Source organism: Vigna unguiculata, chromosome 4 (genome assembly GCF_037176805.1).
Source record: "Vigna unguiculata cultivar grain cowpea cultivar isolate G323 ecotype 2 chromosome 4, ASM3717680v1, whole genome shotgun sequence".
Classification (NCBI taxonomy): domain Eukaryota; kingdom Viridiplantae; phylum Streptophyta; class Magnoliopsida; order Fabales; family Fabaceae; genus Vigna; species Vigna unguiculata.
Genome location: NC_140795.1, coordinates 36,929,416 through 36,942,760, shown reverse-complemented (window position 1 = coordinate 36,942,760; position 13,345 = coordinate 36,929,416). Strand labels below are relative to the sequence as shown.

Sequence of the window (13,345 nt, the reverse complement as noted above, 5' to 3'; positions counted from 1 at the left end):
ATTGACTTAATATTTATAATTTAAAAATAAAACAAAAGTATATAATTTAAATAATTTTTATACATCATATATTTATAAAATTAAATTCAAAATATACAACTTATAATTTTATGTTTATAATTTAAATTATAAAATAATTTAAAATTATGTAACGCATATATGTATGTATTGAAATCTGAAATTAAAAACTAATAAAGTATCATGTATAATATAATAATAAATATAAAATATAATTATTTATAATAGAATATATTTTTAAAGTAATGTTAAATTATTAAATTATTTTATATTGTAAAAAGACACTAACATAAAACAGCCTTTTAATGTCCGATATTTTTGACCTTTGATGTCTGTCCAAACATCGACGTCGTATTGGGTGACGTCAAAACAACGTCGAAAAATAGAGCAGACGTCACTTAACGTCGGGGCAATAGGGGTCCGACGTTATCCAACGCCAGGACCAAAAGTAGTAGACGTCAATTTTCGCACTAAATGGAGCTAAAAAACTTAGCAGTTTGACTTCTGTTAGGTTTTGACAAACGTTAAATAACGTCAGCCATGATAAGCTCAAACGTTAAATAACGTCTGTTAGAGCACCACCAGACGTCAAACTGCCCTGTTTTTTTTTAATTTGGTTGTTTTTACAACATTCCCACACCTGAAAATCAACAAATTCCCATAACAGTTTCATAATAATTTCAGCACAATTTTGGAGTTACAATTATATCTAATAACACTTAAGTTTCAACATATATTCTAAAATAATATAAATAACACCAAATTAAAAGTTTCAACATGATATTTTTATACAACAAAGTTTTTTAAAGGAGTTCTAATTTCTGTGGTATCAACTCCATCTTTCCAATAGATATGTTGCCCACTCCTATCTTAGTGTGTGGATAATGTGATCAGGTAGAGGTGATGGATTCTTGAACCACTGAAAAAGTAATACAATTTTATTATGTATGAATATCATTCTTTAAAGTTTGATATGATTTATAACATATGAAATATATATATATATATATATATATATATATATATATTATTACCTCTATCCATTCATCTTTAATTGTAGCTCGAATAATTGTTCTTATCCAAGACATGACATAATATCCACATTCTCATGAATCTTCTCGCTTGTTACACTAAACACTTATAAATAACATAAACACATATCAAAGTAATAAGTTGACATACAGAAATTAATAACTTTAAACTGAATGAGTTCTAACATTTGGATATAATACTTTAAGTTGTTAGCCTATAGGCTTATGCACAATTCTAATAAAATTTTGGAAACATAAAACATATGATAGTTTTTATAACTAAGTAGATACATAGGTTAAGATTGAAAAAAAAGTAATACTTACTCTTGTAACATGTTTTTCAAAGCAGGTGGAATCTTCTTATGGCATAAATAAAACCATACAACCGTGCATTGTCTTGGAATGATGACACATAGTTGCCAATGATACCTACCATCAATCACAAGTACTTAGCATAAATAATTAATAATACTTCATAAAATATATTACTAGCAAAAACACCTATGCATCAATGTATGGCGCAAAGTAGATCTCTTTATTTGACTCAACCATCCATGTTTGCAAATAAAGTTTGATATGGTCATGTGAGTTTCCCGAAGGTTTAATGGTTTGAGGTTCAATGAATCCATAGACGGAAGATCGACATTGGTCCACAATGAATCCATAATAAATCTACATACATAAAATAAAAATTAATGCAACAATAATATTAAAAAATCAAATACAATTAGTCCAATTTTAAAAATAACAATAAATATAATTTTATTTCGTAAGTTTACAAATATTATTATAAAAATTCAATTAAAAAAATAAATAGGCCAAAAAAACTATAAAAAAAATAGTCTAAGATAAAAATTATAATTGCAAAATAAAAAAATACAAGCAATTATATACATACAATGAAAAAGAGATAACAAGCAAAATAATCTCAAAACGATGCAAATAGGGATGAAAACACATAATATTCGGTTGAAAATGCCTAAAATCAATCCACAATCAAATCCCAACCAGTTTGTGGTGAAAAATGTTCGAAACTCACCTAGAGGAGGTCGAAATAATGGTCGTCAACGGGAAGGATCGCGAAACACTTCAAATGGGGATGAAAACGGAAAATATTTGGTTCAAAACGCCTAAAATCAATCCACAATCAAATCCCAACAAGTTTGGTGGTGAAAAATGTTCAAAAATTACCTGGAGGAGCTCAGAGTGGTGGTCACTGGTGGAGAAGCTTCGCGAAAAATTGGTTGCACGATGAAACAATTAGGGTTTATGCGTTTCGCGTAGAGAAAACCCAAAAATTGACGTCGGGGTTGCGTGGTCAGACATTACTTAACATCGGTGCAGAAGGGGTCAGACGTTAAATTAAGTCGGGGAAGAATGGGTTAGACGTTAAATTAAGTCGGGGGCAAAGAGCTCATACGTTAATTTTTACATAACGTCGGGGTACTGTGGGTCAGACGTTAAATTACGTTTGTGTTGGAATGGACAAACGTTAAAAAAGTCAAATAATTTACAAAAATGCCACCGATCATTTTCAATGTGGAACTTTTTCTGGACAGACGTTATATGGGTGACGTTATAGGGCTTTTTTGTCTTAGTGAGAATAAGGAACGTAGTACCCTCACATGTATAAGTTATAGCAAATATATTGGATGCATAGAATATCATATTAAGTATTAAAAAGTTAAATTATTATCATTTAACGGATGGATTTAATAAGTAGAAGGAAAAGAGGGTGTGGATAGCATTTAATAAATAGAAGGAAAAGAATTTAATAGATAGAACGAGAAGAGACGTAAAGAGTACTTACCTTTTTCTACACACTTCTTTTTCTCAGTATTTACTTCTTTCTTCTACTCAAAATATATTTCTTCTTATTCTTCTATTTGAGCTTCTTCCTTCTTCCTCCAAGAGCTTTTTTGCAATGACTATGTGTTTCGCTCACTATATCTCAACGTTTCTTTCTTTTTCCTCTAATTGATTTCTTTTTTCTTTGTATATTTTGTAAGTCTCTTTATGTATTTATAGGACATGTATACGATTCTTATTATTAAAAGATGAGATATAAAGATATTCAAATAGATATATTTGAAGATTATTTTGTTAAAGTTTTTATTTTAATTCTATATAATTTTTTAAAATTATTTATGTATTTATCTTTATTTTTATTTTTTATATAAAATAATTTATATATATTTATTTGAAATACGGGACATGTATCTAGTAAAATATATTAATTATATAATCATATAAATTAATGTAATATAAATTAAATTATTTAAATATAAAAAATAAAAGATGTCATAGATTAAAATTAATTATAATATGATATATTATATACTAATAAAACAAATTAAAATTTCTTTAAATAAAATATTATATTAAGAAGGAAGAAAATATAGATAAAGTGAGAATGTGATAACCGAAAAGATTTATTTTGGGATCCGTGAAATTAAAACAAATTTATTATATAAAATAACTAAATTATTATATTAATAAGAATATGATTAGGTTTTGTTTTCAGATTTTTTTTTCTTTCACCTAACTTTCCCTTTCCTATCTTCTCTTCTTCGTGGAATCTTTATTTTGCCTGCAACGGTAAACGGTGGCAACTCTGCAACGGTGTCCGCGTTCCACGATTTTGCAACACCGCAAACGTGTCCTTTTTACGCGTCCAGACAGAAGGTTGTACGCAAATAACAGCGTTTGAAACCGCGTCGTTCGCGCTTCCGGCAAGTGTCCGTGTCTGGTGCGCCTCCGAAACGGGGAAGTGTAACTCCAACGCCGTGTCAGAGCTTCCTAGGTTATGAACAAAGCTCTGCAAATGAGGAATCTATCTTTTCCCTTACCATATCTTCAAATGAATCACCTAGTTGAGATTCTGAGATAAGAGAGATCCAATATTTTCTTTTGCACCTTATTAACCACCCCAACCTTATGTAGAAAGTCAACTACTTCCATCGAAATATGAAAAAGTCATTGAAGCCATTGCTTATATACAGGAGCACAATAAGTCAATGATGGGTCCAAATATCCTTCCCAAAGAATTTTAGAGGAAAGAAATATCGTATTATGTCATTGCAGATGGAAAAAATATTCAAAACTGATCTTATTACAAGATCCACCATTGAAATAAAGTTTTTCCATACTGCATTATCCGGTCCAAAGTCATTAGTAGCAAATTACCAAACAAAGGTATATTTGTGGGAATGGATACTTACTTTGGAGTCCATTAAAAGTTTAAAAAGGAATTCAAATCCTTTATGGACATTCCCAGGCTCTTCTCACTCTCAGAAGCCCTATCTGTTTTGTAGAATGTAAAAGATAAATTAGCCACTTTATGTGCGAATAATCATGAAGAATTTTCTCATCCAAACGTGAAAGGTAAATTGCAGACTAGTCGAATTCCTTATGGTGAGGCTTGTAGCTTTTGATGGCAAGACACACTCATCGTCTACACCAATTACTAACATGTTTAAAAGCCAAAATATGGAAGAACACCTAAGGCTCTTCCAAGACAATTGATGCAATGGCCTTTTACACAAGAAATGGAAAGAACAAATGTTAGTGTGGCTAGTTTTCTCGAAACAACTCTCTTTGTGTTTAGGCTCTTTTTCTCCCCTCACTTTGAATATGGTAATCTCCTTTGAAAGGTCCTTATCTTGGAGTTTTAATTGAATAACCACCTTCCAATATGCTACCTCCAAATATGGGTTCACCATGATAGAGTTCTCCCTATACCATAATTCAAAGCACACAAAAGAATAGCCCAGGAAAGAAAGCAATAAAAGGCTTGAACACAATAAAAGCTAAACTCAAAGGAATGAATTTCAAGAAAATGGAAAGATTAACCAACAATGGACAAGCAAGAAATTAAAGGCAATGAAACAAGGCTAGCACAACAAAATGAAACTATGAATGGCATTAGAATAGAGTGACAAACTTAAAACAAAAATAAAATGTAATTGAATTTGATACGATCCTATCCAAGAAAGAGTATGATCGTTTCTGAATTTGAATCCTCAAGAGGCACGACATGAATAAATCAGAGAAGAACGCGGAATAAGACAGAGATGGCGGACACCACAGTCTAGTAGATTGATAAGTCAAGTGAAGATTCGCCACAAAGATGTTAATCAAATCAAATTGAATATATGACTAAAAGTGCCTACATTGTTTTTGGCACCTCTATATATAGGCACATAAGTTTAATAAAACCTGAGAACCTTACAAGTACGCCCAAGCCCAAAACATAAAAACATAAACTAATTTATAAAAGAAAGCTCAAAGCCCAAAAACATTGAACATAACTAATTTTTAAGAGGAAACTCAAAGTCTAAAAACATAAACTAATTTTCCTAAAACTATCCTTCAAATGTGCTTCAAGCCATGATCTTCATATTCTTTGAATTTCATATTGCTTGTAGCATCAGGAGCCTTGAATAGTTTTGATTTTTCAATCTTTTGCTCCTTGCGCTTGTCATAGGTCCTTTAAATTGTAAAGGTTCATCTTCAAGTTCTTCTTGTATGGAATCTTGAGGTAGTCCTCTATTAGAATAATAAAGATTTTTGTCTTAATCTCAAGATTGAGCCCAAAACAAGTGAATTAATCCACCTTTGTTATGGCCAATTAAAACTAACCTCCACTTCAACTATTTTTCATTTCTTAACTTTTTTCAATGATTCTTTTTTTCTCTTTTTCACGAAGGTCTTATTTAAAAAAAAGACAAAAATCATAACTGGAATTGCACTACCCAATTGTTCGTGATAAATAAAAAACAGAGAGTGTGCATGTAGGTCAAATTACTAGAACAACAACAAAACAGAAACGAGATTGTTTTGACATTTAAAATATAGAGACACTATTGTATGGTAGTAAGTTTGAGGATTTTAGCGATCGTAAGAGTTTAAATTACTTATTTGATAAAAATGAATTGTGTGATAGAGGAGATGAATGAAACTATTGAAAGATTATGATTTTAAATTACATTATCACTCTAGAAAACTAAATGTACTAGCATATGCGTTAAGCGGAAAATCCCTACATATCTCTTCACTATAAATGAACAAGATAAATTTGATTAGAAATATATATATATATATATATATATATATATATATATATATATATATATATATATATGAATTTATCAGTTACAATAAGCCATGATAAAATGAAACTAAACATTACCAACGACTTATAGAAGAAAATTTGTGACATTCAAAGAATTTATTAATTCATTCAAGAGAAAAGGAGTTTGTTAGGACAAAATAATGGGAAAAGTTTGAATTGAAGATGATATTTGAAGAAATAAATAATAGCAAATTGAGTATATATGCAGGTACAACAAAAATGTACCAAGGTCTTGAAAAAAAATGCTTTGGTGGCATAAGAATAACACTACTAAAAAACTTATATTTCCTGTCAGTTTTGTTTTGAAATTTTTTTTGTAAGAAATACTTATAAATTTTGTTATGAAAAAAATTGTAGGAAATTGCTGTCAATTTTTTTGCAAAATATTATGTATAAAACATTTTTGGCAACAAATTTTGTAGGAAGTACTTGCGAATTTTATAATTTTGTAGGAAATAATTACCCGTGAAGGAATTACCTGCAAATTAAAATTTTTAGAAAAAATAGTAAGAAAAAGTCTTTTTTTACAAATTTTTTTAACAAATTTGCAAGAAAATTATTGTGCAATATAAAAATTTTTAGTAGCCTAAGCAAGTAGTATGAAGCAACATACTTTGTTGCAAGAAAGTTATCGAAACCTATAACTATTAGATATACATACAAGTATGAATGAGACAATATAGCAAAGAATTTTGTAGTCGACTTTGCATAAATAATTCTAAAGTTTGATTCTATACGAGTTATGACGATAGGTTAACAAAAATTTCTCACTTCTTACCCATAACATTATTAATTAAGTACTCGTTTGAAAAATTGATTAGTAGTGGAGTCTAGTAGTTGAGATGAATTCACCTACAACAGATTCCCCATCCTTCTTATATTATACTTAAGTATGTTGATATTGCTTTTAGTGGTTCCGATCTATATTTTATTCCGTTCTCTTCCAAGTTCATCAGTATTTTTAACATCTAAGAATATTAAAAAAATTAAATTTTAACACTCTCCAAACTTCCTTAAGATAAGAAGTTCATGCACTCTCTTCCACTGTGATTGACACTAAATAATATAATTACAAAATTATCATTTACAATTTGATATTGTTCTTAATAAAAAAATGAGTTGTCAACTAATGATGATGATTATCAAAAATATATTTTTTTGTAACTTTTGGAACCACGCAATTTTTTTGTCAGAAATGACATCGTGGTAGATTTCAATACGTGAAGACAATTGAATTCAAATCTATAAAAAATATTTACAGTTGTGTGTAAGAAAGTAATTTCTCCAAAATATTTATATAAATTATTTGCAATTTTTTTTTAAAATATTATTAAATTTAATTTAGAAATAAAAATCGAAAACGGTAGTTTGAGATGTTCGAGTTTTTTTCTTATAAATTAAGAGACTAAGGTCTGAAATACCACTTAAGGAAAAAGGATATGATAGCTTTACTTTTATATATATATATATATATATATATATATATATATATATATATATATATATATATATATATGTATATATACATATACTTATATATATATATATGTATATATACATATATATATATATACGTATATATGTATATATACATATATACGTATATATGTATATATACATATATATATATATATATATATATATATATATGTATATATATATATATATGTGTATATATATATATTTAACTTGAAGATGTTTTCTAGAATAAAATCCCTTTATATTTAGCATCCAACTATATAAAGAAGGATGTTTTGCACAAGCGATGATAGCTACATAACATGGATATTTTTGCACAAGCTATGATAGTTGTGTAAACATTTTAAGGATTTAATAATTAATTTCTGGAGCACATGCACCATCTTTGAATCCATAGACTTCATCGTTTTCCTTCCCATGTATATATGTATGGAGGAGCATACCATGCTCTAGCCATTAATGGAAGCTTCCCATGGAGAGGCTAGGAATCCTGGCTTCATCTTTTTTCTTGGGGTTTGGAAGTACAACTACTGCCAGTATAGCACTTATGGCGGCCGCCACCGCACCCAACACGAACGCCGGCAAGTTGCCACCACCAAACCAAGCATCCCATGGTCCACTAATTGCAGATACAATCATCTGTTCAAACCAAATATATAAGTAGTCTTCATTGAAATTCGTTGGTCCACAAAGGAAGTTGTATATGTTATATTCAAGAATTCTTGATATAGTTATGACAAAACATAATTAGATGTCAACATATTAAGTAAATGTATTCTAACCTGAGGAACCACAATTGCAACATTGAGAAGACCCAGAGATAATCCTAAAAATTTTGAAGCAAACAAAAGGGTTATACATTTTTATTTAGGCTTAAACATTTACTCACCTTAAAAAAACTTTAAAGCTTAATGAAAAAATTAATTAAGAAAATGGTAACTATGTATATGTATATATACCTTGTCCTGCTCCTGAGTTGCTAGAATAGATAGAGGCTAGAGCAAAGGGAACACTATACGTAACCTGATACAGAAATGTATTAGTTTACATCGACGATTGTAATTTGAAGCGATAATTAAAGATGTTATTCAGATTTTTTTGAAAATTCTTCTATCTTGTATCTAAACAAGTGATGATAGATGAAATCCCTAATAAATTGTTTCATAAATGGTGAGAAAAGATAGAAAGATTACCGCCAAAGGAATACCAAGGACGCAGAAGAAGGCTAAGGCACCAACTTTCACATCCATTGAAGGGTTTCCAATGAGGGCAGGGTTAAGGGCGCGTTGATGCTGAGCGATTTTTGCAATGGGCACAGTCATTGCCATGCACACTGCGAGAATAACATTAACAATTGCCCACAACCACTTCACTCCCCCAACCAAGCGACCCAAAGGTTCTACACCCAAGGACGCCACAGCCAACACCACTGAATTCAACATGAGTCCCAAAGAACCAGCATGCACACCAGCATTATACGCCTTTTCTCCCACTTCACCGCCGTACACCTCACGACCCATCCAGTCAGTGTCGAACAACACATACAGGAACCACGCAATCCAGGTAACAGCTGTCACTAGCATCAGCATCCACATTGGCTTTTTCAATCCCTTGAATGCAATGCACAACTCTCCGCAGAAGCATGAAAAGTGTGAGTTCTCTGCCTCCTCAGCATTCGTCTCCTCATATGGCGGTGTGAACTGCGGATCATTCACGCAAGCGAGAACGATGATGCATAATGCAAGGAGAAGAATAATGGAGAAGAAAAAGCAACTCTTTAAGTTTGCGCAGAAGACGTTGCATGCCTCAGTTTCTGTGAAAGGGAAGATCTTGTGGAGATTGTCATAGGATCCTGCGGCATAGCCCAGGACGTTTCCGACAGCCATGAAAAAAGAGAAGAGCGCGTTTGCAATTCTCGTCTTCTGTTGATCACCGGCAGCCAGGTCTCCGAGGAAGGCGCGACATGGACCTTGGAGCATGTTGTTTGCAACATCTAAGATCCAGAAGCCAATGACGAAAATGGCGACGGCGCGTGGACGGGTTTTCTGGGTGATGTCATCGCCGGCTAAGTGTCCTATGTCGGCGGCGTAGCCAATAAGGATAATGGCGACGGCAACGGCAAGTGCACCGGCGAGGATAAAGGGACGACGACGACCGAAAGGAGACTTACAATGATCACTACTATATCCTACAATGGGTTGAACTAGGAGGCCAGAGATAGGACCACAGAGCCAGATGAAGGAAGCCCAAGCGTGAGGAACACCTAGGGTTTGTACATACGGTGTTAGAAGGGAGAGTTGTAGGGCCCATCCGAATTGGATACCGGCGGCGATGGATGACACCGCCACAATTTTTCGGAGGGGACTAGGTTTCCTTTTTGGTTGCTCCTCCATTATTAATTGGGAGGCCTAGAAACCAATGAGAGACGCGAAATGTGCTTTCGGTGTCTCTCCCTGGTGTCCTCGGGAGAAAGAATGGTGCATGTGCTCAATTTGAAACTGAGACATCGAGAGGTTTATATAGAAGAATTAAGGGAGTAATGGTTTTAGGTCTACCACGAATGTAGGAGAAACTCACGGTGATTAGTAGTGATTGAGACCATACATTATCCATTTCAGAAAGCTAGTTGGTAATGAGTGGCAATGTTTATGTCATTTCTTGTGTCTGGTTTTTTATTTCTAGTATTATTTTTAGTTATAATTGAGATATGATCCGAATGATTCTTTTGACTAAATAACAATGATAAGTTAAACAATATAATATTAATATATGTTGTTATATTATTTAAATAAAAGTTTTTGGTGAAAGTTAATTTGATATATGAGATGAAAATATTTAACTTTTAAATTTTATGTTTTATATGTAAAGATAAACTCAATTGTAGCAATATAGTAAATGATGTAAGGTGTGGGACTTGTATTATTGAACTAGTGTTTTATTTTCTATATTTGAATTTTATTGGCAGTAATCATAAAGAGAAAAACTAAGGAAATTTTAATTTTGTTTGTTATGTTTATTTTTACATATAAAATATGTATGGAATCCTTGAATTTGGCGCATAATTGAAATTCTAATTCTATTTTAAATTTTTATACATTTTAGTTTTCAAATATCGAAAATAAATGATTATAGTATTTTTTATCCAACAAAGTGTTAAATTGTGTTCTAAATCGACCTTTAAGTTACTAACATGTAAAAAAGTATAAACAACTCAATATTATAAAATGTCATCTTGATATGTCAAAAAACTTTAATTATATTAAGTTACGAAGATCATGTCTATTCATTTTTAAAGTTCACATATAAAACTCTACCAAAATTTACAACATGTACAAATTTCAATTTCAAAAAAAATTTTAAAAATTAAAAACATATATAACTCAATAAAATGACTAATTTTATAATAAGTATTTAATGATACATATCGATATGCCTTGAACAAAAGTTAAATGATAATCATAAGTAACTACTACTCCCGTATAATTCTATAAAGATATATAGTGAGTGAATTTTAATTTAGTAATTGTAAATATTCATTTTGTTTTTTATCGTTCTAACAATTAAGAGTTTTGAGACCTAATATTATACTGTACTGATTAATTAAATGTGTGTTGAAAAAAAAAACATTAAATGATATTTTCAAAGTAATTGTTTATCACTGTAGTGATATCACTACAAGAAAATCTTTGAATGATAATCAATTGACAAAATAATTAGTCATTATAGTAACAAATTTAGGTATCAATTTATAAATTGAAAATTGTTATTAACTAAAGTAATTTCAAATTGGTTTCTAAATTGATAATTAAAATATAGTTTCCATTATAAATTAGTTTTTAAATTGGTCATTAACATTAGATATCAAGATTTTGGCTACCAAAATAATTAATGTCTAAATTGGTCTAATTAGGAAATTAGTTTCTAAATTGGTCTCTAAACATATTTGTAATCATTACTAAAATTGGTCGATATTTAAGAGTTTTCTTATAATACATATTATTATTTTAAAATTTTCAAAGATATGTAAAATGAACATGATTGATTTATCTCAAAATAAATATTCCGAATAAAAGCTATGATTTATAATTTGGGATGAATAAAAACTAGAGAATAATATTTTTAAGGATTAAACTAAAACTCATTTGAAAACGATTAAAAAAAGTGATTTGAAATTTTTATTGGATAAAAAGAAATAAACAAACGAAAATAATATTTTAACTTTTCTTGACTATTTTTTTACATTGCTTATGTATCACAGTGCTTTCAACTTTTAATTTTTTTTTTTTCTTCTTTGTGTTGCTTACATGTGTGGTATTAGGCGGAAAGTTTTCATCTTTGGCAAAGAAAACATTTTGAAAGGGGAAGAAAAGCAGAGCATCTCGTCTTCATCTTTTCCATCATTCGCGTGTTTTTGAGTGTGATGTTGCGTTTATCCACCTCCTGCAACCATTGAAGCTTCATCCATTTGAAGTTTGTTCGTGTACTATCTTCGTCCTTTTCGTGTGGTGTGGTTGGTTCACTTTTAACCACCAAATTAAATACCATTGAAGATGTTATTCAAATGATGAGATGTATCATAGAGAGTGATGTGGATGATGTAGAGAATGTATCTCGGTTGTATATATATTTTTGTTTTGTCATATAATATTTTTCTAGAAATTCAAAAAGTTTTTATAATATTTCTTGTAGTGTTTTAGACAATATAAAAAGTTTGTCAAAGTACAATTGGATCAAAATTGTTCACAATTCACGCAAATACCTTGCATCAAACTATGTTAGTGCACTACAAGAAAAACGAATATTATCGACGGTCAAAATTCGTCAGTAATGTTTAAAATCCATCATTAAACCAAAATTACCAATGAATTATCGGTGGTTAAACATTCGTCGGTATAACTCTTGTCGGTAAATTTTACCAATAGAAATTGGGTTCCATCGTTAATTACCGACAAAATATCAATCCATATAATCCATCGGTAATTACCGACCAAATATTCCATCTGTAATTACCGACCGAAAATTCGTCGACAAATAGCGCACATTGGTTCATCTTCTTCCTCCTCCCTCTTTATTCTTTTTCCTTTTAGAGTTCATCTTTCAATTTTTATTTCTTCCAAAACCTCCTCCACTCCACCTTGATAAATCCGTCACTGTTGTTGTTTCTCGTTCCTCCTCTTCCTTTTCCTTCCCCATTTCATTTTTCGCACTCTTTCTTCTTTCTTCCTTCTTTTCTCTTTCTCCTTAAGAACCCCCAGTAGGCCACCAACGTGTCACTATTGCACCACCGTCACACAACCACCGCATTGTCACCGTGCCATTGCCTCATCACCGTTACGCCTTCGACATCTCCACCTTGTCCTCCTTCTTTTCCAATTCTTTTTCCTCTTCTTTTTCTTCTTCTGCTCTTCTTATTTTTCTTCACTTCTATTTCAGACATAACCTCTTAAGTTGAGTTTTGGACTATAAATTTTTCGCACCTTTTACCGGTGGATTGATTTGTCGGCAAAAACAATTTTAAATTATCGACGAATTTTATTAACGAATTTTAAGTTATGTAAGTACCAACGAATTTTACTAATAGACATTTTTATCGATATGTCAACGATAAATTTTATCGACAATTTTTTTCATTGATAACTGAAATCTGTATTATTGATGGATTTTTCCGTCGGTAATTACAATA

General features: G+C 30.8%; 1 protein-coding gene across 1 annotated transcript; it reads right to left on the bottom strand.

Moving 5' to 3' along the window:
- Window positions 1-7,949: 7,949 nt before the first annotated feature.
- Window positions 7,950-10,146, bottom strand: LOC114181619 (sucrose transport protein SUC8-like). The gene is made up of 4 exons (XM_028068122.2): window positions 8,856-10,146; window positions 8,622-8,685; window positions 8,445-8,488; window positions 7,950-8,301 (listed from the first exon to the last, which is right to left on the bottom strand). Exons 1-4 carry the CDS (start codon window positions 10,053-10,055, stop codon window positions 8,119-8,121), a joined length of 1,491 nt encoding a protein of 496 aa, XP_027923923.1. The 5' UTR covers window positions 10,056-10,146; the 3' UTR covers window positions 7,950-8,118.
- Window positions 10,147-13,345: the final 3,199 nt, after the last annotated feature.